The sequence below is a fragment of the Podarcis gaigeae genome (genome assembly GCF_964106915.1).
Source record: "Podarcis gaigeae genome assembly, chromosome: 11".
Taxonomy (NCBI): Eukaryota; Metazoa; Chordata; class Lepidosauria; order Squamata; family Lacertidae; genus Podarcis; species Podarcis gaigeae.
The window spans coordinates 39,100,219-39,126,570 of NC_139687.1; the positions used below are offsets into that span (position 1 = coordinate 39,100,219).

Genomic DNA, 26,352 nt, shown 5'->3' on the forward strand with positions numbered 1-26,352 from the left:
TTTTCAGAGTTTGTGCTCTGCAGCTTAGGACAGATGTTTCTGTTGCTTAATAGAAGACAAAGGAAAGTGGTGTGCTATAGGAAGGGAGGTGAAAGTCAGTCAATAGACAAAATGGAGGAGGTTTTCCCATTAAGGACGAGTAGGTGTGAGATGCTACAAGAATCCAGGAATAATACCCTACTGAAAATATGAATAGTATGGTATGGAACCAGGACACCATCATGGCATTCCTAATTACCAAAGCTGCAGGAATCTAGCAGAGAAATGTAAGAAGTTGGGTCAAGTCCCTATGAGCTACAAGACCAGGCAGGATTGGTGAAGAAATCTACAATTTAGTCCAGTGGCCTTAATTTATCACTGACTCAACATCATTTCTTTTAGTCATATCTGAATAGTTTGTTGACACATCCATATCCAGGCACTTTCAGTTAGAAACCACCAACTGAGATGGTAAAACTTGTGATTATTTGTGAATAACATCTCACTTGCCACAAAAACAATCTGCTACATTTTCAACCACAAAAGATTCATAACTAATGGATAACCAAGACACTCAAGTATGATGGAGCACAATTTCCTAGCAATAGCAGATTAGCAAAGAAAACATTGGTTTAGTGCTTGCCTTGGATTTAAGAAATGTGGGTGTGTAAGAATAATCAGGTAGGAAACAGAAGACTTTGCCCAAGTTGTTATAGGCTGGGTGTCTGTACACTGGTGATTCAACACCTTGTGGAACAGCAGGACTTCAAATGAGTCATTTTTCTTATGGCTGTTGATCAAATCCCCATGTCTTTAATGGTCAGCTTTAATAAAGAAAAGCACAGAGTATGTGGGTGGAGAGAATAGGATTGTCTGGTCTAATTAGTTTGAGTGCAGTGTCTTGTGATCATTTATTCCCTTAATAGACATGCTGAAGAATTTCATCCTGTTACTATGAACATTTTTACTGGTTCATCGTATTATTTATCTACTAATTTTTACTAGAATGAGAGAATCAATAAGAGGCTTCAACATGATGCAGTTGAAATATGTTACGACTCTTTATAGTGTGGGTCTTTTGAGCATGTTGTGACATCCTTGTGGAGCTCTGTGGAATGCCTGATTTATATTAGGAAGTTTAACAGGTTGAAGGGAAATGGAGGATTTCCCCTCATTTGCTACTTCCCCTCCCCTCACATGCATATTTAAGTGCTTCAATCCTAGTCTCTTTAAGCTATAGTTCCCTGTTACATCCAAAATGGGAAACAGTGGTTTGCTGGTTTACCAACCAGAATCTTAAACTGCGATTAGGCTGTGGTTTAAGCATTTGGTTAGTAAACCTGTATTAAACCAAAGCTCCCTATTTTGAATATAACAGAGGCCAGTGTTCAAGGAGCATATGGACCAGTGCTTGTTCTTTCTTTCCAAATATGTGATTGCTACATCTGAAAAGACCAATTGTGTACACTGGGAAATATCAATAATGCTGATCAAGAGTTCCACCAGCACTCTGAATCACTAAGAATCTGTGAGATGAGATTTTCCATTCAGTTCAATTCACTATACTAGCCCCTATACTAGCTGTTTCATTATAATAAAGAAAAGACTCATGGGTTTTTATTTACAAATAGAAAGTACTGAATTCTACCCTGTTGTTATATTTAAATTTTTCTGACCTGAAATGCAGTCATGTACAGTAGTATCTATTTGTATTGTAAATGAAGAAAATATGCAGTTGAGAATTACAATAAGAACAGTAAGAACAATTGTGTACTAAAAATATTTATTGCATTAGAAAACAGTACACACAAACACAGTTGCTTAAAACAGCTACAAATTAAACATTTTTATGGTACAGGAGCTTCAAATCAATTGTTCTTTCTGACATTTGGAGAGCACAGGTGAACTGCTAAGGCAGGACTCTACAACTTGTAACCTGCCATGTTGAATGCAGCCCACCCAACTCCTGTCAGGTGATTAGCAATCTTCCTACTTTTGCAGCTCCAAGTAGGCAACAAAATGAGGAGGTGTGTTGGGCCCCGGATGAACGATTTTATTTATTTGGTTGTTGGGTGTCATTTGGCACGGTAGATCACAAATTAAGTTGGCCTGAAATAAAGAATGTCAAAATGGAGGCACTGCTTAATGAGAAACACTGTAATTATTCTTCCCAAGGTGTGCAGAAGCAAGAAATATTGTGCAAAAGGCTGGATGATGGTTCCATAGTACAGAACAATTACTGTGATCCTGATAGTAAACCACCAGAAAATCAAAGAGCCTGCAACACTGAGCCTTGCCCACCCGAGTAAGTACTTAGTACATAGGGTATTCTATTCTTTGTCCATGTGTTTATTTATATTTCCATAAAGAAAAAATAGTGGCAAACTATGCTTCCAGAAATTCAAGAGTCAGTGCAGAGCTAACTAAAGAACAGCATCCAATTGATAATCTGTCATATTTTGTGTTTACGCCTATGTTTCTTCTTATAGTATCCTTCCTGAGAATTATATCAGTATACTTTCAATGGGGCATAAGGGAGCATTAAATGCATAAAATTCTCATACATTCAAGTGTACTTGTCAACTATATGAATATTTGTTTAATTTATTGAAAAAGTAATACCCCTGATATTGTTCTTGAAGATGGTTTATAGGCGATTGGTCAGAATGCAGTAAGACCTGTGATGGTGGAATGCGATCGCGAACCGTTTTATGTATCAGGAAGATTGGACCCTCTGAAGAGGAGACCTTGGATAGTAGTCATTGTTTAACACATCAACCAATTGAAAAAGAATCCTGTAACAACCAGTCTTGCCCCCCACAGTGGGTTCCTTTGGATTGGTCAGAAGTGAGTAAACTCACATGCATTAAATAATAAATTTCATGCACATCAAAATCTTTCTTTCAGTGTCAAAGCTGGTTAAAAAAGGTAAAGGACCCCTGGACAGTTAAGTCTAGTTAAAGGTTACTATGGGGTACGGTGCTCATCTTGCTTCAGGCTGAGGGAGCCAGCGTTTGTCCAGAGACAGCTTTCTGGGTCATGTGGCCAGCATGACTAAACCACTTCTGGCGCATCAGGACACCGTGACTAGTGCCAGAGCACACAGAAACACCATTTACCTTCCGGCCGCAGTGGTACCTATTTATCTACTTGCACTGGTATGCTTTCAAACTGCTAGGCTGGCAGAAGCTGGGCAGAACAACAGGAGCTCACCCTGTCGCGGGGATTCGAACTGCCAACTTTCCGATCGACAAGCCCAAGTGGTTTAGATCACAGGGCCAGACAGAAAATAATCTATTCGATGCGATAAGAAAGGGAAGTAAGCACTTTTTGCAAAGCCTTTACAATAACTTCACTCAATGCTTTCAAATACATACGTAAGTTATATCTACTTATATTAGAACTCCTAGTACAATACTAGATCCTGACTTGTAATGTGTACTTTATCCAGAAGGACAATAGATTTATTGTGCAGTCAGAAAATAGGAGAGATGATACAAGGCAACTGACTTCCTTATCTGCCAGGCAGTCAGCTACGGAGCTGAAGGGAAGACAGAGAAGCAATCTTACAGTTTTCCAACCTTTTCCTGTTTTTATTTTGGAAGTGGTGTACAATTCCTCTGAGTGTACAATTCCTCTGAACTTGGAGTTGTTTCAGAGGACTAGAAAACATTAGATCATTTGGATCCAACCTCCTCTGTCCCTGGTCCTCCCTCAACACCACCCCCGCCTTTCCAGCCCTACCAAGTGTCAGTTGGGCCAGGACTGCAGACATTACCATAGCAGCAAGAAGCAGGGATTTAACATCAGACCTCCATCTCCACAATCAGAGTTCCAGTATATCCCATGGCCCTTGGAACAGCCTCCTAGGGCCTACAAGACTGAAGCAATGTGTGTCTCTAATTTTTCACATTTTTTTTCTTAATTAATATATAAACTGTATCTTGTTTCCAGTGTACTCCAAAATGTGGTCCTGGTTTCAAGCATCGTATTGTTCTCTGCAAAAGCAGTGACCTTTCAAAAACATTTCCAGTTGCACATTGCCAAGAAGAAAACAAGCCACCAGTTCGCATGCGTTGTAGCTTGGGCAGATGTCCTCCACCACGATGGGTTACTGGAGACTGGGGACAGGTAATACAGGCGGGCTTGTTGGGTAGCAAAAGAATAATTTCATTAAATATACTGAATATCATTTGACAGAGTATTAGATGAAAAGTAACTTGAGTGATCACATCTTGCCACATAATAGTAAACTGATGTGTTGGACATAATGGTTTTAGTTCATTTCTTAGTGTTAAGGCATTCTACTGAAATAAGGACAGCTTATTGTTAGTTCCCAAGGTAGAGACTACATACTAGACTAGAGTAGAGTAGATTCCATAGGATAGAAAAATGTAGATAAGACATCTAAAATTAGTAGAAAAAACAATTGGGGGGAAACCTTTTCACTTAAGTTAGGTGGCATTCCTAGCAAAAAGCTAAAGGGATTAAGCTACATATTGAACTGTCACATTTTGCATCTGTCCGAGTTGACAGCCATAGTGTAATAAATACACAAGTGTCACATGCAGTTGTCAGTTACCTAACACGGCTTGTAATGTAAGATTTGGAAATATCACAGGTAACCACTTCAGCCTGTAATGTGTCTGCTGACAGTGGCACAATGTCCACCCCAGTTGTGTGTGTTTGTCAAAAGTAAAATTGGGTCTTACATTTTGAAGCATTTGCACACATTTGGCAGAAGTCAAAATTCATATATGAGGTAGAATGAAATAGTTCCACTCTGAAAAAAAATTCTGGAAAAAATGTATTACATGAATATGACAAATGTTAGCCAAAATGTTATGGAAATAAAACTAATAATTTAAAATGCTGAAATTTAAATGGCTGCTTCTTTACAATCCAGAAATGCTGACATTATTACCCTTTCAGGGTCTTTTATTCTCCACCTATGTCCCCTTTTCCATATGGCGAATTGCATCTTTCTTATGACAGCATATTGGGGCTGCCAAATCAGTATATTTGTGAAAGAAAAGAAATAAGTGATCCATGCATTTAAAAAAAGGCTTCTCAGAAAGAAGCATAGTAGTCAGAGGATCCTTATTAATTAGGGAAGGGAAACACACTGCCTAACTGTATTTATTAGTATGGCAATGATAAGGTTTCCCTCCACAGCTGCCCCAGATAGTGTTTCTGACACTATTCCATTCACTATGTTGCAGTTCTGTTTATTACTCATAATATGACATCCCTTATTTCCTCTCTTTCCTTCCTATCATGCCCATTTCTCACATAGTGTTCCGCACAGTGTGGTCTTGGACAACAGATGAGAACTGTGCAATGCCTCTCATATACTGGGCAAGCATCCAGTGACTGTCCAGATACTGTTCGGCCTCCTTCAATGCAGCAGTGTGAAAGCAAATGTGACAGTACTCCCATTTCCAACACGGAAGGTGAGTTTGGTTTCCTCATTCATTCATAGGATTTCATTAAAGCTTTTTCTTAAGATAAAAACAGAGAAAGAGGAAAAGAGGAAAGACAAAAATTAAAAGGACTTCCGATTTTCTGTTTGTCAGTTCCATGAAAGAAATTAATCAAAACATTCAATCTGATTGTTATACTTTCTGTTAAGCAGTTTTAAATAGTATTACGTGCCAGCTGTTTGCATCTGATAACATTATGCACAGTCCGTAAATGAGCAGAAGCAATGATCTGGATGAAATAAAGTGGTGACATCTTGTCACAATAAACATCTGCTTTAGGTATTTAACTGGAGAATGTGAGCATTATAGGCTAGGTATTGGCAAACTGCCACTGATGTTAACTTTACATTTGTTATTCAGAGTGAGATACTGACAGTATGTATTTGATATAGCACATCTCAACTTTAAAAGTATATGTGGTAGCTGAATCCAGGTTTTACAAGGTCACCTAAAACAGAATATCTGATGTGCTTTCACCTGTTCTTATGCAGGCTTCAGTTTCCTCTATATTGTATTTTTAAAGCATTTCAGTAGCTGAAATGAGTGTGGTGTTTTGAAATTTACATGCTCTTCAGTAGCATTGCATTAAAAGTACATTTTGACCTGATCCCAAGTGTCAGAAAGAGATTAGCTAATGTTTTAACTTTGTTGGAACAAGATTTATTTGTCTAAAAACATCTTCTATAGGTAAATGTCCTTTCTCCAGAGCAGCCTGCTTTACCAATAGGTGCAGTCATAACACTCCACCACTAACCAGGACAGGCCAAGGGGCCTCAGACACTTTCCTTCTGCGTATGAATTTCCACCACTGGCTTTAACCGAGGCTAAGGACAACATCAGCACCACAGAGTCCTCATCTCCCTGAGTTGGAGCTTGTTTACTTAGGAGGAGCTGCCTTGTTTTGCCATAGGCCTACCCATTTATTTGCAATAGCCATGGGTTCCATTTCTTGGTGTGATGAAACTGTGGGAACTGCGTTTTATATATTTTGGCTGGGATCCAAAGAGCTACTTCTGGCATGCTCAGTCTTCAGTGTGCCCACTGGAACTTTTTATTTTCTTCCCTTTGAATGGCAAGCCCATGTGCCATATTTCAAACAGCTTCATTTCAAAACAGGTTTGTCATGCGGCATGAGTCCAAACCACCTTTGGGTATGCATTACTTGTGGTGTGGTTCTTTGGATCTAAGCCAGAATATTTATTTATACAGCACAATCAGTGTGCGTAGCACTTTTCAAAGTTATATGAGGGAGAGAAACAGACAGACAGACAGACAGACAGATCCTCGCCCAGAGGAACGTAACAGTACAAATTTTAATAGTAGGGGAAACAACAAGCGAAGGAAAGGAGATGCCAGTCTATTGGGGTGGATATCAGCAAATGCAGTTATGTTTATTTCATTTATATAGTGGTACCTCTGGTTGCGAACGGGATCTGTTCCGGAGGCCCGTTCACAACCTGAAGAGAATGCAACCCACGTCTGCGCACACGCGGGTTGTGATTCACTGCTTCTGCGCACGTACATGACGTCATTTTGCATGTCTGCGCACGTGCGAGCGGCAAAACCTGGAAGTAACCCTTTCCGGTACTTCCAGGTCGCTGCGAAACGCAACCTGAGAATGCGTAACCTGAAGCAAACATAACATGAGGTATGACTGTAAACCGCTTCCTATAAGGCATCTCAAATCAATTTACAATACAGTGCAATAAAGATATACCGTATTTTTCGCCCTATAGGACGCACCGTCCCATAAGGCGCACCTAGTTTTTTTGGGGGGAAATAAAGGGGAAAAAATTATTTCCCCCCCAGGCGCGGGGCTGGGGCGGGGGAGGCCTGCCGGAGCTTCCCCTGACCCCAGCCCCCAAACAGGCAGCTCTCTGCAAGCCATGGGAGCCCAGGGCCGGCTCCCGCCGCTTGCGGAGAGGTCCGCGAAGCCTGGACGCACTGAACTCAGTGCACCCAGGCTTCCGCATGCAGGCACCTCTCCGCAAGCGGCGGGAGCGCTCCCCCCGCTTGCGGAGAGGTGTGCGAACCTTGGACGCGCTGAGCTCAGCGCGCCCAGGCTTCCGCGTGCAGGCACCTCTCCGCAAGCAGCGGGAGCGCTCCCCCCGCTTGCGGAGAGGTCCGCGAAGCCTGGACTTGCTGAGCTCAGCGCGCCCAGGCTTCCGCATGCAGGCACCTCTCCGCAAGCGGCGGGAGCGCTCCCCCCGCTTGCGGAGAGGTCCGCGAAGCCTGGAGAGCGAGAGGGGACTGTGCGCACGGACCCCTCTCGCTCTCCAGGCTTCAGCGAAAGCCTGCATTCGCCCCATAGGACGCACACACATTTCCCCTTCATTTTTTGAGGGGGAAAAGTGCGTCCTATAGGGCAAAAAATACGGTATATGAAACAATTACATGCATAAAAATAGTTAAGTACAGTTATAGGTATTGAACTTCATGGAAAAGTTTGTTCTGGGAGCAGAGACGTATTTAGGGGAGCACAACCGGTTTGGTCACACTGCGTGCAGAGCCTTAGGGGTACCGCAAGGGACACCACAACTTTTTAAGACCCAGCTCCCCACTTTATATGTGTGTGTATGTGTGCAAACATACCGGTTGTATAAAATGACCACATTTGCATCTTGTTAAGGAATGTAGCCTAAATCAATGCAAACTTGAATGTTAAAATTCAGTTAAAATTCTGCCTGAACAGACCTTCATGTATTGTTGGGGAGTGGGAGAAGTAAATTGTGATTGTCCCTTCCATATTTAGGAAAATTATCACTCCATGAACCACAGTGCAATTAAACAGGAAAGTTGGATTTGGGCTACACATTCATGACATGACCTTTTGCATATTTGGAAACAAGTATTTACAGTTCAGTGGGACTTACTCCCAATTCCAGTGAGCATGGGTAGGCTCTCAGCCTTGCTCTAGCATTACTGGCTTTGAAAATTTGATACACTTGTCCTTGTGAGAATCTGGAATCAGTGTTAATTGGACACACATGGAGGGATATTTTCACATTAAGGATAGTTTCAGCTGATGGAGTAGATGTTGAAGGCTACTGTTTCAAGTATGAACTGTTTTGGAGAATGAACGGGGAATCTGTGTTCTTCATTCCCCACCCCTATCTCCCAACATGATCTTCCCAAAACTTTGATTTCAACAGTCACCCACCTATGTCCTCAGATTAATTTATCATTGGCAGTCTGATTGCAATGGATGATGTGTAATGGGTAGTAGAATAATCTTTGTCTATTATATCTGTTCTACGGAGACCTTTGATGCCTACTTATACGGGGTGCCAAAGCCCAGATGTAAAATACCTTTTCTTCCCACTTGTTGACATTTGGATATCTCTGCTGCAGTAGAAGCAACTAGAACATCAAGTCATTGAACTTACACTATAACTGTGCTGAGTAATTCTGATCATTTTCAGAGTCAGCAACAGCTGCAATACATAGTTTAGTTCAGAAACCAATCATTCCCAAACATGATACTAAACAACAACTTCAGTTAGATTTTGGATATCTTCTTATTGAGGAACAAAATAGATCCTGGGGTGGGGGTGGGAAATAAGAGAAAACCTCTTATTTTTTAACTAACTCATGTAATTAGATACCTAAATAACAAGTGGGTGTGCTTCAAGACTTCTGTACAGTGTCTGAATTTTACAATTATTTTGTATGCAGTAGGCTGTACCAAAATGCTAAGTTCATGCAGAGGACAGATACAAAAGCAACTTATTAAATTTAATTTGTTTTTCTCTCTGCTTTTTAAATTTATGTAATCATTTTGCCTTTGTATGTCTCCATCAGAATGCAAAGATGTGAACAAAGTGGCTTATTGCCCACTGGTGCTGAAGTTCAAGTTCTGCAGTCGAGCATACTTCAGACAGATGTGCTGCAAGACCTGCCAAGGACATTGACCCACAGAAATTGAAAGTGCCTTGCTATTTCATTGTGGAAATGCGTCTATCAAAGATTGCTGCACAATGCAACCAGACAGATGTCCTTGTAAATGCATCACCCTGTGGAAAATGTAACCACTGGTCAGCCTCAGCTGACAGAATTTCAATATTATTTTAACTTCTATGAAGTGGGATTTATTCATCCAAAGTGCTGGACACAGTATAAGGAGGGCATGCCAAAATGGAAAAAAATACACACAGTGCATACAGAGTAACTTATGGTGGAACACGTGTACTTTCGATGAAATCCACTAGTCTGTTTACCTCCTTGGACCATTAAGATAATTTTTATTATGGACTTAGAAATGACACTGAATCCATTTGTATTTAATATTGTTTAAAATGTAGCTGTTGTGGTTTGGTCAACTACAGATGCAAAGAAGAATTTTTAAAATGTTGTCATAGCTTATAATTAATAACTATTTTATCTTACTACATAAGCACCACAGTTTAAGTTACAGAAGTGGGCTTGGGAATATTATATTAGGAACAATTATAAATCAGAAGTAAAAGAAATGTATTTTCCTTTGTTTCATTCTCTAGAGAATAATCCATATTTCCTGAAGACTGCTGTGAGCCATATCTAAAGCTAAACTAAACTAGAATGATGAGGAACATAGAGTTAAGAGATGCAACCGTCATTGCCTGAATGCATCCAACTTTAAAGAAATATGTGCTGCAGGTTTATAGCCATCTTGCCATCTCACAATTAAATCAGAATTTCCACTAAAAGGGAATATATCCATACAATAGAGGGGTCATACTCCAGTTGTGAATAGCATTTTTCCTACTATTTCACTGCTTAAGGTTGGTATCTACAAATTCACTGTTAACTTTAGTTACAGAGAGGCATCAATTCTGCAGACTTCTAACTGGCTTTGTTACTCTGTAATTACTAATGATAAACTGACTAGTGAGGTAGAGTCTCTTCTGCTGATCATGCTTAAAACTACAGTGGCTTTCCAGTTTTTCTTCCATTTATATAATAGGAGATTTATGAGAGACCATGGAGAAGAGAAAACATGCATATGCCCAGTTTTTTGGAGACTATTGCAGAATAAACAACCAAAGAGTACATAACTTATGGGAACTTTCAAATCAAAGTACCACAGTTTTTATATTCACCATATCGATTTATGAATATTCTGAATTGTATTTAAATGTGAAGCCAAGCTCCTGGGGTAAAATTGATTACAGAATCCAGTGGGAGCTAATGGTAATGGCCATACTTCTCCCCCATTCCCTGCTTTTGTCAGTGACACAACAAAGAGATAAGGAAAGTGGGTACTTGTTTATATTATTATATTGTACTTGAACACTTGCAATTTGTAGCAGGTACTTGATGAATGTGCTTTGTGTCCAACTTGCCTCCTTTGTTGTAGTGCAATTGAGATGATGTGAACACCACCACCTTGTATTAACACTAGAAGTCAAACAGCACTTTTATTAAAAAAAATACTCTTAATGAGACAAGTTTTTATAACATGTATAAGATATCTAAATGTGTCAGTATATTTAACAAATTGCAGTAAGCCAAATGTGTTGAGCAATATTTACTAATGTGAATTAATGGGTGGGGGGATAGAGAAAAAGAGAGTTGTACTATGTGGGAGGGAAAACCTTGACAATCCATCAGTGGGGTTTTCTGTAGTTCATTTATTCATAACCATCAATTTTTTGTCATATTCTACCTCTTGACAGTATGTTTCACTTCCATATATCTAGGAAGCAGTACGTTCATTTGTGGCAAATCTGTTTACTTGGAGCTATTTACTGCTCAGCTGCAACGTACTACACTCTCATTGACACCGAAGCTTAGAAAGGAAAACTATACACATCTGGGAGTAACGTGTAGGCCTGAGGGTAGTGTAGCCAATGTGTCAATTACAGTACCTTTGTACATCAGGCCAATAAGGAAATACCATGGTGCTAACACGCCTTGGCTAAGTAAAAAATAATAAAAGGGATAGATGTTGCATGGCATTTTCCAGGCAAAAGATTACAGTCTATCATACTCTGATTTGCTCTGAGGCATAAATGTATTTATTAGTTAATGTGTGTCTTTTCAGCTAGCAAGAAATGATGGGATTTATTCAAACAAAGTCCTTTTTACCTCACTTTAGGACATTGACATTGCAAAGACACATTTTGCTCTTTCATTGGTGCTAGAAGACCAGGGGGTCCAGTGTTTACTCTGCAGTTTAGAAGAGCACCAAGTTTTGAATTTAAGAAACTCCCTGGAGCAATGTTGAGTTTCATTGCTAAAGTGAATGAAATACAGAATGTATTGTGTTACAAATGGACCGATATATCGCTCTAGATCTGAATTAAAAGCCTGAAATAAAGAGGTAAATCATTGGTTTCCACAGCACAGGACATTGCTGCTGCTACACTATAGCCATATATATAATCTAAGCTAAAATATTAAAAGTATTATATTCCTAAATAATAACAATAGGACCATTTGTATAGGCTACACAAAGATGGGAAACCTTGGAATTCAGTACTAGGGTATTAAACTCACAATGTGTTGCTGGTATTTCCATTGAGCAATGTCATTGACACTAAGGCTCTCATACTGAAACAAAATGCCTGTTCAACACATCAAAATATACACTCCTAGAAATAGTCCATCTTAGGAGATCTTTATTAATGGTATGGATATCACATAAATTTCCTTAACAGTACAGAATGAAAAAAGACCCTTTCTATTATTGTGACTAGTTGCTTATTATTTTATACGCAGTATTAATGTGGTACACTGTTACATTGTTATTTTTATTTGCTTTTGTAAATTATATGCTAATTTATTTCCATGTTTCCTAACACTTGTTCTTACATGTCATGCATTCTGCTGCTTGTAACACTTGATGCAGTAAAATTCCACACCAGGCACAGATTTGTTTTTAACATAGATAATTTAGTAAAAATAAAAATGCAGCTTTAAAGAATAAGCCTAATGGTAACAGTCTGTTCACTGACATCCCCGTGCAAGAATTTTGCAAGCACAAATATTTACATTGTTGAAAGCACTTTTGAAAGTAAAGATAACACATCAAGTAATGCCTCAATGTTGTCTCAGCCTTGTCCCTGGCTATAGCTTCATTTGGGCATGTACAAAGACTATGGGGTACAATTCACTAAGCACTGTTGCTGTGGAACACTTATTCATTTCAGTAAGGTTCCTGCGCAGACTAAAAAAATGTTGAGCAATTGTTGGCTTGTGACTGCAACCCTTGGGGGGGGGTGGAGGGTGAGTGGGTGTTCTTTTCAATAGCAGTTTCACCCCACTGGTGGAAGAGAAGAATGGTGGGGTAGGAGCCTACTAGATGCGAAAGTAGTAAAAGCAAATGTATACTACTATCCCAGCTCTGTTCATTCTGATATCTGTAATGCTAGAGGAAATCTGTGAGCTTTTCAGGTCAAGAAAAAACAGACGTAATCATGTCATCTTCTCAAACATTTCTTGTGGATTTCAGCAACATTTTCCCATTAATATCTCTTTTTATGCCTACCTCTATCTCTGCAAGTATTTGTTTTCTGCTAGTGTAGGGCTGTCATACATTTGGGATTTCCCAGACATATCTAGGATTCCTCTGTTGGAAATAGCGTCCGGGCAGAATTTCCAAAAATCAGTAAAAATGTCTGGGAAAAGCCAGGTGTATGGCAATCCATTTTTGGAAGTGTTGATTTTTTGGCAAATTTTTGATATTTTGTAATATGGCAACCCTATAGCTGCTCTTGCTTCATATTATTACTGATTTTAAAAATGACGCAAAATTGATAAGATACAATGTCACATATACTGTGTCCCAGAGTCTGGTCTGAAGGCAGTTGAGGCTACCACTTAACTCAAACAAAGGTCTGATTCAGTGTCTGGATGGGTAGCTCCCTGAGTCATACATCCCTGCCAACCTAGTAGTTCGAAAGCACGTCAAATTGCAAGTACAGTGGTACCTTGGGTTAAGTACTTAATTTGTTCTGGAGGTCCGTTCTTAACCTGAAACTGTTCTTAACCTGAAGACCACTTTAGCTAATGAGGCCTCCTGCTGCTGCCACGGTGCTGGAGCATGATTTCTGTTCTCATTCTGAAGCAAAGTTCTTAACCCGAGGTACTATTTCTGGTTTAGCAGAGTCTGTAACCTGAAGCGTATGTAACCTGAAGTGTGTGTAATCTGAGGTACCACTGTAGATAAATAGGCGGGAAGGTAAACGGCGTTTACGTGCACTGCCCTGGTTCTCCAGAAGTGGCTTAGTCATGCTGGCCACATGACCCGGAAGCTGTACGCTGGCTCCCTCGGCCAATAAAGCGAAATGAGCACCGCAACCCCAGAGTTGTTCGCGACTGGACCTAACGGTCAGGAGTCCCTTTACCTTTACATACATATATATACATGTATGAGAAATACATGTATGCCACGTTGACAGAAGGAAGGTGGGGTGCAGATATAACCTGTGTTATTTTTCTATAAAAAGGTAAAAAGGTGGCAGAACTCACCTTGTTCTTTTATAAAGGCAATGGCGCCCACCTGAGAGGTGCCAGAACTGAGTTCCAGCAAGTTCTGGTTTTTGGGGGGGGGAGTCTTAGATGTAAGAAAATGAAAATTAATGAATGTTTTCTGCTCATACCAGTGACTTCCTCACTTCTGGTTCTCTCTTTCCACTCAGAAACTCTTACATTTTACAGTTAGCCAATCAGAAACACTCTTACATTTTACAGTTAGCCAATTGTAATATCTAAGAATCCACCTCAGCAAAGTCTCTACGTTTTCTTTGTCTTACGTCTGCCAACTCATGGGAGCAAGCCTCAATGAACACACTGAGGACACTTTCATTTCTTCTGCTGAATAAATTTATATATTCCCCTTCCTCAAGGCCACAGGGCAGTACTCAAAACGGTAACAAAATTAGACTTCTCAAGGTAGGCTCTTTCAGTTGCTTCAGCAAATCCTGCAGTAGTAGAACTTGACATTTACTGTGCCTTATCGTAAACAAAAATCATTTTGTTTCTTAATATATTAATTACATTATAATTGGTGGTTTTTAATGAGTAACATTTCAAACATTCAGTAGCTGCTTTTCTATATTGGTGTTTATGAATATACATAACTGACACAACATTTAAAGAATAATTATTAGAGTAACCTTACACAGTCAAAGAAAATGCAAACCCTATACTTTGATTAATACTTTAGTAAATAAGCACTAAAAGGCTTCCAGAATTTAAAGCATCTTTGGCTGACCAGATAATCCACTCCTACTCCAGTGCACAAATTTGATTTACAGCAGATTTCAAAATATTTATATTTTTTTTCAGGGTTTCCATCATCCCCTCAGCCAGTATCCTGCTGTGTTTGAAAATGTCTGGGCAGTAATTGTCATTGTTTGCAAAGCTATTTTGGAAAATAGCAAGCATCGTGGCATTTAGCAAAGTCAGGAATGCAATTACCAATTTTGTATACATGATCCAAGTGACCTCCTGGCTTCAGAAGCTCAAAACCCATAGGAAAAGAGTTTAACAGCAGCAAAAAGTAAAAACAAAAAAAAGAGTTTGTTTAATTTTTGTCTGTAGTTGGTCAGTAATAGGTGACTTATGCTGTGGCCAGGTTGGCAAAAATGCAATCAGCTTAACAATTCCTTATATGTACAAAACAATGCCAAGACAAACATACAAATAAACCCAGGATTTCTCTGGATTGGTACACTGATTCATTTTGGTGCACAAGTATATCTGGAAACTCTCCAAATGCATAGATCGGAGAGGGTGATGCAGAAGCATCCAAAAAGATGCAAGACGCTTTTTAAAAAAGCACAGAGCTGTAGAAAAACTCAAACTCCACTACTACTGTGGGAAGTTTTTTAAGACAGCAACCAATAACTGAATAACATTTGATCGGTTTTAAAAAGGATAACCACCATTCACCAAAACCTATGATAAAATAGGACTAATACAGCACCACAGAACATCTGCAGGAGCTCTTTGTTACGTTGAGTTAGTTAGCCCCAAATGCATAAATAATCCAAATAGTTATCCAAACTTGAAGAGATTGTATTGTGTGGTACACCAGCAACAGAATATGCTCAGGCCACAGAAGATCCTATGATCTACATCCGGAGAGTCATACTGCAGAATCATATGCAACATGACAGAAGTACATCTCATGCGTTTGGAGCCCTACCAATAAAAAGAGAGCAACATCCTCAGGAAGCAGCTTGGAAACTGATGCTGCTCCAACACCAACTATTGTCTGGCCAGCAGCATCAGTACCAATGTTGGGGGTCAGCCTGCTGGTTCAGGCTACTGTGTGCTTACTTGGCCATGGCCACTTTCCAACTGCTCTGCTCCATCCAAAACACATATTTCCTTGTGCTTTCTCAATTTTCACAAAATTGTTGTATTTTATTCTTCCCCCTCCCGCCACGATTTAAAAAACAAAGCAAAACTGTGACAGAACAAACCGGTTAAAAGATAGCTTGGAAACTTAACTGTGGCCTTGTTAACATGTAATCAAGAACAATCGTTTAAAAGCCAGCTTTTTTATTATTATTAGACAATGTCACTGCAGAGAGCATTATATTTGAAATGTCCTAGTGCTGTATGGATTAGATTGCCTCTCGGCAGCGTTATAAAAACTGGAGGAAACTTTGCAGCATTTCAAAGGAGTCTCATGCTTGTCCTTTATAAGGAACAACTTAGATAGGAAGCTGAATTATTATTATTAATAATAATAATAATAATAATAATAATAATAATAATAATAATATGCAGTCCATCTGAGTGGGTTGCCCCAGTCACTCTGGGCAGCTTCAAATGATTATAAAACTACAGTAACACATCACACATTAAAAACTTCCCTATACAGTCAGATAGGTGTTTATTTCCTTGACATCTGACGGGAGGGCATTGCACTTGATGGGCACGACTACTGTGAAGGCCCTCTGCCTGGTTCCCTATAACCTTATAATACCGCGGCCAGACTATAATACGGAGCCAGACATTGGTCCATCTTACTAAGTAGTGTCTACCCTGACTAGCAGTGGCTTTCCCGAATTTTAGACAAGGACTCTTTCCGAAGTCCCAGCTGGAGATGTCTGGGACCATGTGCATGCAGATGATTTCGAGGGATGGCTGTGTTTTGGCTCATATAAAGTGTGAATTAGGTAGATTTGCCTTTAAATGTGACCTGAATCAAATTTCCGCCCCATTCCTACAAAAGTGCAAAGTACATACAATTGCCCATCCAAATGGACATATACATGTTTTGCAGTTCTCAGCTGGATCTGAGCATCCGCCTATTTCCAAGATAAGCACTTCCTTCCAAAGGCAGCACTTCCTTAATGGCATTGTACCAGGCAGAGCATCTGTGTAGAAAATTAAGCTAAGCTTCATAAGAAAATTTTGGAAAAGCAGCAGAATCTTTCAAGTGCTCTGGATTAGAGGCCTCTGCAGGCACTATGAAGCTGTTTGGCAAACCAGGACTGAATACGGATGTTTAGGAGGCACAAGAAGAAGTCTTCTCCTCTGTTTCCAATTATATCTTTATCTCTCCTCTATCCTTCTAGTTACCTCAGTGTTTTCTTAGCTGACAGCCATTATGGTTTAGGATTGTGAGGATAAATGCAAAACTTAACAAATTATAAATATCCTGTTTCAAGATGTGTTATCACTCACTGAAAAGAAACCAACTGCAGCTTAAGATTTTTGACAGCAATTTTCGGCCTGTTGTCTATTTGAAGGTTTAGTTTATTCTTAGGAAATATTACATGGCCAAGAGTTAAGATACTATGTTGGCAGAGGCCAAAGCTTTCTTTCAGGAACCCTGACCTTCCAAGTGAAATGAAAGTTGACAGTGGAAAGAAAACCCGAAGAAGGAAGGGGAAGAAAACCCGAACAAAAGGAGAAAGGGAAACTGGAAGCAGCAGGTACCGTAACAACCGCCTACAAATTCCTTGGGTTTTGCTTGTTCTTTTAAGAGTAGCTGGCTTAGCAGAACATATAGAATTAAGAAATAGAATGAAGCAAATAAACAAAATCTGAACTAGATCAACAGTGTTTGAGTTAGGCTGGATTGAATTTTTTTCTTTCTCAGTGAATGGTAGGGGAAAATGGATATTGTGATATCTGGAAGTCTGCTCCTCATAAAATATTTAAAATGCTTCATGCAGTAAATGTGTCTCTACAAAGACCAACAGCAGAACAGTTGAGGAAGGAGACTTCTCTAGAATTAACAAGCTTTTTATTCATAAGATGCATGTGGTATGGTGCAGAATAGAAAAGTCACTGAGGGTGAAGAGGATTCCCATACCAAAGAACACACATGACCAGCTGATGTGATTTTCCTGTGTGTCAATGCTCTAGAAAGTTATGGTTGACTACAGCTTCCCACATACAATCTGTACATCTTACTTAGTATTTACTATATTGTCTTAATAAATATTCAGTCTGCAGAACAATAGTATAGTGGAATTAAAGGATTAGGAGGGACCTGATGACCAGCTATTTCAAGCACCTCTGTTAAGAAAGTATACTTTAAGTCTAAGCACTGAACCTTTTCAACACCATCGACCAGCTGGCTTATGTACTGGAGAGCATCATCCTGAATATACTGTGCCATAAGTGGAGGGCAAGACCAATCCAAGTGTCTAATGCATTTTTATGCCTTTATTCTTTTACAAAAACAGCTCATATGAGAGGACAGCTCACTCTCATTGAAGTTAATGACTGGACAGTGCTGTGTCAAAATAAAGTTCTTGCTTAACTATTTAACAGATCAGACTTAAACTCTAAAGGGAAACAGATTGCTCCTAGAAGTTTGAGTTATACAGCCCAGAGGGCTGCTCCTTGATCCTTCCTTTTAGTAACCAGTGTTTATTTAAATCCTATGGTGATATTTTAGACAGGCACTGGCAGACAGTTGTTTCATGAGCATTAATCACCTGTGGAACTGCAACCTCGGGGTACGTTCATCAAACTGGGCTGCACAAGTTAAACCTTGACTTCCTGATTATGATCAGCAAACAGAAGTCTGAAGAAGGTACATGAAAATCAAATAAACTTCTGTACACCATAAGAGCTATTTGCATAATATTTGCATATATTCATGTATCAGTTTGGGTTTGTGCAAATAAACGTTTTCTCAGTAAAACTATGAGCTTTTCACTGTAAAAGATAACCAAATTTAATTATACCTAATGTGCTTCCATCATATGCCACCTTATACCTGCCATAAATTCCCAAAGTATTGTAGTTTCTGATGAAAAGTGACAACCAAAAAGAAACAGTTCCAACGATGGTGGACTGGCAATTAGAATTGCTGGAATATGCAGAAATGGTGGAAGTTATTGGAAGAATAAGAAACCAATAAAAGAGACTTTTAAAAACAGCATGGGGAAAATTTATTGACTATTTGAAGATGTATTGTAAACAACTTAAAACATTAGCAGGACTGACATAAACATGCACAGTAATAAATAACTAAAAGAGAATACAGGTAAACAGGTTTGAACTGGATATGCAGTAATAAAAGATATAAAATAAGCAACCACAGAAAGGAGAGAAATCGCAGGAAATGCAGATTGGTTATGTAAAGATTTCATGTTTTTTTGTAAAATGTAAATGTTTTTGTAAAATGTAAAATATTTGTAAAATGAGAATTTTTTTTGGGGGGGGGGAGCGGGTCAAAACTAGTGTTGTCTTTAAAAACAAACAAAAAACCTCCCCACCAATATAATATCTAAGTCTTAGCCCCAGTGGTGTTAACTCAGTAAAACTATCCCAGTGGGACTTGCAAATGGCTCAAAATTGAAAAGGTACTGAATAGAACAATTGTAATTCTAATGCTTCTAGCTGTTCCTCTGCATTTGTGGGTTTACCTGCCCCCCAGCGAACACACCATGCTGGTTGGGACTAATGGGAGCTTCATGGCAAAACATCAGGAGGGGCACCAACTTGGTGAAGGCTGGCTTAGCCTTTCAATGCCTATTTCCTGTCCCCATTTCTTTTGCTCTTCAGCTAGGAGTCTGAAATTATCCTCAATGCCTTTACACAAATCAATTCATTTATTTTAATTTTTTTTTTAGCAGAAGAAAAGTCTTCTTTCGCAGTTGCCCCTTGATTTATAATATGCAGGCCTTATTGCTCAAGAAGCCCCAAGCAAAACATGATTATAGGTTTAGATACGACATCACCTATATATAGCCCTTTGCACCTGAGACTACTCAAGATACCCTTTCTCTTAAATACAGCTGATTGTTTTGAAGTTGTATCATGCACCCCACACTCTACCCCTAGGCTCAGATGACCCCAAGATGGCATGGCCTGACCTTGAAGAATGTGAGAAGTCAGGAAACAGTGAGGAGAGAACAGATCAAAACAAGAGCATTAGCAAAATGAATCTCAAGATAGGATCTAAATGAATACCTGTCCCAACAGTTATGCCGAAGTGCTGCTTACACCTGGAAGCTGCTCTCCAAAACAAGCTTGAATCGTATTAGTACCCAATTTATAAATGTCAGTAGAAGAGTTGCCCAAGTAAGAAATGAAAATACATATTTAAAATTTAACCTCAACTTCTGCTTTTCCTTAATGAACTACAGCTGTGAGCCCTCCATTGTTATGAGTGTAATGTGTGAAAAGGGAGACTTCTCTCTTCTCTCTGCAAATGTGCCCCCCAAATCATGCCTTACAGACAATTAAAGTGTTAGAATCTGTGTAAATTATTATAAAATAAAATGTAAAACTTACTACTACAAACTATTACGGGTGTACGGGTGGCTGAGCAACAAATGTGGTGAAGTCACTGTAGATGGTACTCAAGATATCTAGTGAGTGTTCACATTAAAACTTAGGAAATGCTTTTAAAAAACACACCTCAAATCCTACTCACACACCCCATTCTTTCCTTTTTCAAAATGGGTCTCTTGATGTGCATGTATTCCCAGATGTACCTAATCTTTTTCTTTTCACAAAATCTTCAACTGTTTATTCCTTGCGTCATCCCAAACATGCAGTGCCCCTTGTTCATCTTATATATATACCTTGGAGATCTATTCTGTGGCTCCTTCATTTTGTTTTTATTAAAGATCAAAAGCAGCAACACTATCTCTCCAGCCATGTTTCATGAATAAGTTGTCACAAATATTTGGGGCAAGATGCACTTTGTAGCTTGCCTGCTCTCATGATTTGGTGATTTAAATCTACTGGCTCTAGTACTTTGTTAGCTTTCAGTAGTTCTAATTGCCTCCTTATCTGCTGTAGCATGAAGGGAAAGCCTTTCAACAATTCACTCCCCAAAGCTTAGGAAAACAAGTCAGAGTTACCAGGCCTCTTATCTTCTTTCCTTTTGTGTGTTCTGACATGAGGAAATCATTCAGACTCTCAACAAAATATCCATCTATCACTAAGTAAGTCTCCACTTTGATCTTTCCACTGCATCCTTGCTTTGGGGTTTGCCTCTCTGCTGGCTTCCCTCCTGAGCTATTTGTTCATTTTCCAAACTACTCAACTCTATAATTTTATACTATTGTCTTAGCTCTTCCTGCATAGAACCTGAGGTTTTGTTTTAATTAGCTTCTTTGGTTTTATTCCCATTCCTGAACAGTCAGCTTTATCTTCATATTTGCATAATTAACAGCAGCTAAGCAATTAACATGAGGATTATCTGAGCAAAAATTGCAGGCAGCTTGTCTTGGCCCATTAGAGAAAAGGAAAAGTAGTTGTGCAAGTAATGCTTGAGGCCAAGTAAAAGATCACAAAGAAACAGTCAAGTTCAAGTTAATCAAAACCCTTTTTCAAGGTGAATATTAAGAGGAATACAAGGAAGGAGTCAGGGGCTGCCCAAGACATTTTGCTGCCTGAGGTAAAGGACAATCTGGCACGCTTCCCCAGTTCCATGTATAAAAGCTGATCATGTGTTGTGAGGATAAAATAGGGGTGAGGGGTGGCAGACAGCAGAGCCAGACTAGAGTCTGGTGATGCAGAGGTGGAATCTGGGCACATATAAAAAACACTGTGAAAATCCTTTAAAACAAACCCCCAAAACTTACCTTTGAAAATCTATATATTGAATTTGCCATAGCTCACCATTGCCCTCTAGTGTCAGATTTGTATAATGAACTTTAAAACACACTTAAAACATTTTATTTGCAGCTGTATAGCTGAGTCCCCAGTCTCAGAGTGCTAGAGCCTCTCTCTGATTGGCTGCCACAACAACTAGCACTTTGTAAGGGAGAATAAAAGGAGCAGTTTCTGAGAGGGAGTTCAGATAGTTAGGAGAGAGGTTGGTTGGTTTTGGGAGGGTTAGTTGGTTTCAGTCACTCTGTGTTAACATTCAGTCTGTAGAAAATATCTACAGCTTGAGAAAGGAGTCTTCTGATCTTAGAGGTATATTATACCACTAGGAGTACCTCAGAAGTGTGATTGTTATAAGGTTGGGTAACTGACAGAAAGTACCACCTTGCTTAAGGAACCAAAGAATTAAGACATGCTAGCTGCAAAACCATCCCAAGCATTTAGGAATCCTTTATATGCAGTAACATGGCAGTAGGATCAGGACCATAATATTACAGTTGGGCGGGGGGCAGGAAATGGCCACTACAACAACAGCAATTTTTAAAATATATATATATATTAAAATAATGCGTATTAGCAGCAAGCAAAAATCCTCTGATAATAAATTAGTTTTCATCAAGTGCTGAAATTGTATCAATGTAATTAAGCATAACCCATGTGGAGTGGTCTTGAGTCTATCCTTGAGTCCCTTAAAGTATTTCCATTTGTTTCAGACACACCTCACAATATTTCAGCCAGGTCATGTTGAGCTGCTGTTTGTCTGGGACTCGTACACATTTGAACTATGTGTCCATCTTCCTTTCCAGCTTGTGAGGTCTCATCTTATGCTTCTGTTTATTCAAGTCCTGTTTGCAGTAGCCCAATAAATCTGCAGACATCAGGATGACTTGGAAGCTGCTAGATTTAGAAAGAATGCCCCAGAGAACAGTAACATCCTGTAGCATATGGGAGCGCTTTGCTACTGTGTGGACATTGGAATTGTAGTTACTGAACTCGCAACTCCTTGTTCTTGGCTGGATGCAAGAACCTTCTGAAAAAAAGGACCAGCAAGTTTCCCGTAATCAGTCAAACCGGCATCTTTACTCACTACTGGTTGCAAAACATATTTTTATTATGTCCTTTTAACAAATAAGATATATGACAGCTCCTGAACATTCATGTGGAAAACAAATATTTGATTAACATTGTTTCCTGAGCTAAGCATTTACTTCTTGTCTGAATCGATTCTCACAAGATACAATCAACGAAGACTTCACAATTGGTAAAAAGTGAAATGAAATATGATCCTGCATAAATCTTCTTGTTTACTACAATACTTCTATTAACAAGGAGATTCGATGGTTCTGGTTGCGCTAGTGGAAGCCAGCACAATGATTCCTGCTAGCTAGCACAGGGGGGTCCCCCTCCTACCCCTGCACCCTCCCCAAATCTCCTGTGGAGGGTCAGGAGCATCCAATGCAGTATTCAGAGATTTAGTATCTGGAGAATCCCCAGAACAGCATGTGGAAAAATTGAGAACAATATGGAAATGTGCTAATAAACATGTGGACGCTTCAGCTTCATCTGATTTGTGATGCGTCACCGGGCCCTATGCAGATCTGATCTAGTCTGCAAAGGACAACAATATATTTAAAAAAATAAAGCTGAGCATCGCAGGATGCCAAATTTTGTGCCACATACCAGATTGCTTGTTTGTGTGGTAAACCACACCACTCCAGCCATAGCATATGTTTCATAACCACTCCAGAAAAGCATTCTCTAGCTGGGTGGCCTTGGACAAGTCTCTAGTTCTCAGTCTAACCTACTTCACAGCTTGTTGTGGCTGCATTTCTTGGAGAAAAAGCAGAATGCATGTGTGTGTACACACAGAGAGACAACGCCTGCTCCCAATTCTTACATCCTCCACTTTCTGTGGGCTGATCTGAAGGAGCCTGAAGTACAGCTATATCTGATTCACATGTCGTAGCTCCACTGTCTGCTCTCGAACTCTCTTCCAGAAAAGCATCACCTAAAGCACCTTTGGCAGAACAGGAGAAAGTCTGAACATGCTGGTCTCCAGCTTCTGGGCTTCGTCCAGTATGCTTAATTCCCTTCTGTTGGGCTTTGGAGTCAGTTGATAGAAGGATAAAAGTATCCCACCTCTGTCTGTATGCCTGGAAAACAATTTGATGTCTGAAATATGGAGTAAATCTTTGAGGCATCTCTGTCACTTTAAGGGCTTCTAAACCAGTGAGAGACGCAGCTTTAAGCACTTTTACCCTCTTTATTAGAAGGAAATCCACATCCTCAGCCTGTCCCTCTTAGGAAAGCTGAGAGACTGAGGGGGACCTTGTTTTTGTAAGATTCTTCAGGGACCCAGAAAAAAATGCAGAGAAGTGGTCTAGACAGAGTATGGTTTTATTGCAACAAGGTTAGTATCAAACAAGTATTTAAATTGAGGCCTACCAGAATCTTTGATGACTGCCTGGCTGGCTCTGAGGGGGAGAGATGGGAGGGCAAAGCATAAACTTGGGTTGATTCAGATTCTAGCAAACTGGAAGCGCTTGGAAAACATGGAGTGGATTTCTAAACATTACAGCTTCTGTTTAAATTCCGTTCAACATCAAAGTAGCTGCTTTGCGGGTAACATTTTGTACATACCTGCATAGCAACTACTGTTCTGCAAGTCATATTAAAGACACATTTTAAAAGTGGTGAGCATGACATTATAAACCCTTTTCATCAGTGGTCATTTATCCTGTTGGCACATTCTGGTAACTTCTCAATTAGATTATAGTAATGATGTACACCTGGGGCAGCCTCTGCACTAAATAATGACCAGGGCTCTCAGGTGGGCCCCATTGCCATTATAAGAGTACAAGGGAGGAAATCATGGTGAGTTGTGGCGCCTCTTTTTCTAGGAAAAAATAGCGCTGGTAATGCTATTAGTAATGCATGCTAGATTACTAAATAACCTTTATGATTGTACTATGCTTGTATTGTGCCAGTTTCACCAACTTCCAGTCCATTTTGGGCCTGGTTCAGATTGCTGGTTTTGATGTTTAAAGCCCTTAGCACCAGGCCTTTGAAAAATCAGGGTGTGGGTTGCTTCAACCTGCTGCATCTGCAACTCCCTGCTGGCTCCCTCCCCCTGGTTTCTTTTCTCTCTATGAGGCTCCAAACATACATTTGCAAGGCCTTGGGGCCTGGGAAAGCTGATAGCGACAGGCTAGAGAGCTGAATTTCACATATTGATTCGCAATAGCCAGTCAAATCTTTGGCCACTAGCCTCTGTGTTTTAATATGATAGCCATCATATTCAAAGTGTTTTTAAGTTGTGTATTCATATTTTTGGTTAAGATTAAATCTTCCAAAAATAATATTGGATAGAGAAACTCAGAAGCTCATTGCTTCTGTGGCTTTTCTGGCTGGGGCCTGCGTTAGGCCACGTTTCCAATAATCATTCTGTGCTCCTTAATTATGCACTATATATATAACAGTTTCTGCTACAAATTATGTTTTCTTAGCCAGTCCATTTTGCCCATTAAACTGCACAGTAGCTGGAATTTTTCCATCCCCAAAGAGAAACCTTTGGCTTAAAAAATATTGTCATTTGGGTAAGCTAGACATACTTCTGCAAAGTGACCTTATAAAAATATTATCTGAGGTATGACTGAGGCTAAATTATATGACAGTAAGCTGGTCCCCTCCAGCAAATGAATTCTTGGAGCAATGGAATAATTTGAAAGCAAACACATAATGCACAAAAGAATGCAATGAACTCTCCAGCCTGTGCAATATAAATCTCTTACTGTAATGTCTCTATACAGAGCTCATTAACTTTTCATTCATGGTGAGCTCTTGAGGTCAAAGTATTTGAAGTGTCAGAAAGTTGTTTAATTTTTGTTTTTCAGACTGAAAAACAAAAGAGGGTCAGGAATTGGGAGTGGGAAATCTAGCATTTTCTTCCTCCAGATATACAAAGGAGGTAATTCATTGTACATATCTGTTGAGTGTGTGGGTGGAGAAGCAAGTGTCTATTATTTTAGCATGGTTCCATTAAAAGCAAGTTGTATAAGTTGTGGGTTGTGGATCGGTTTGAAGGGAGGGGCTCCTTTCTGAGTGATCTATATGCTACTTGAATGTAAGGGTGACTTTTAGTTGTGTTGCAGCATCGACTACGGTCTACTCCCATCAGATATGTGTATAATCCTAAATTTCATGTATATGTATGCTTGGGATTTGTGTGTTTGTGTATGCTCGTACGTGTGTGTGTAGGAGATAATTGTAAACAGAGGGAAATTGAATGCAAAAAGTACAGACAGTGAGCAATAGGTGATAAAAGAAGCAGATTCGTAATGCAGTTATTTAACATCTGTAGTGGGACACCTGACTAATGATGTTGTGGATGGGTGTATATACCAAGATTGCAATCATCACTTCCTTCTTCCTTCCCCTGGGGAATGTGCAAGGAGGTGAACTGCCCTGAGATCTTTGGACGAAGGGTGGTATAATAATAATAATAATAATAATAATAATAATAATAATAATAATAATAACAACAATAATAATAATATAACAACAACAGACATGGGTTACCTAATGAAGGGGAGGGTTTTCAAACATGTATCAAGTAATCACACCACCCTTCGGGATGGCAGGATATAGAATGAATCTAGATTGAAAGCAGCATATTGAGGATGAGCGTGAATCATTTGGGATTGAGAAAAAAATGAATTTTTGCACTACAAATGCATTAGGATTTACTCTGCCTACAACTGTTGGGGGGACGGACCTCTTTATGCTGCCCTGATCCTTGGAGGAAAGCTGAGTATGAATGCAGGCAATGTAAAGAGAAGGACAGGTGTAGTTAAAAACGAAATCTTAT

The 26,352-nt window shown here is 39.5% G+C and overlaps 1 protein-coding gene and 1 long non-coding RNA gene across 3 annotated transcripts in view; both read left to right on the forward strand.

The window, feature by feature from the left end:
• ADAMTS6 (ADAM metallopeptidase with thrombospondin type 1 motif 6) overlaps window positions 1-12,369 on the forward strand; it is a 116,622-nt gene extending 104,253 nt beyond the window's left edge. The window contains exons 21-25 of the mRNA XM_083703791.1: window positions 2,155-2,284; window positions 2,622-2,826; window positions 3,934-4,110; window positions 5,276-5,432; window positions 9,264-12,369. Of these exons, the coding sequence (XP_083559917.1) occupies window positions 2,155-2,284; window positions 2,622-2,826; window positions 3,934-4,110; window positions 5,276-5,432; window positions 9,264-9,373 (779 nt within the window). The 3' untranslated portion in view covers window positions 9,374-12,369. The remainder of the gene's footprint in view (window positions 1-2,154; window positions 2,285-2,621; window positions 2,827-3,933; window positions 4,111-5,275; window positions 5,433-9,263) is intronic.
• A 1,548-nt stretch (window positions 12,370-13,917) lies between these two features.
• LOC310827551 overlaps window positions 13,918-26,352 on the forward strand; it is a 40,473-nt gene continuing 28,038 nt past the window's right edge. For both annotated transcript variants that reach the window (XR_014556398.1, XR_014556399.1), the window contains exons 1-3: window positions 13,918-14,336; window positions 17,211-17,338; window positions 18,317-18,450. This is a non-coding gene — a long non-coding RNA (uncharacterized lncRNA). The remainder of the gene's footprint in view (window positions 14,337-17,210; window positions 17,339-18,316; window positions 18,451-26,352) is intronic.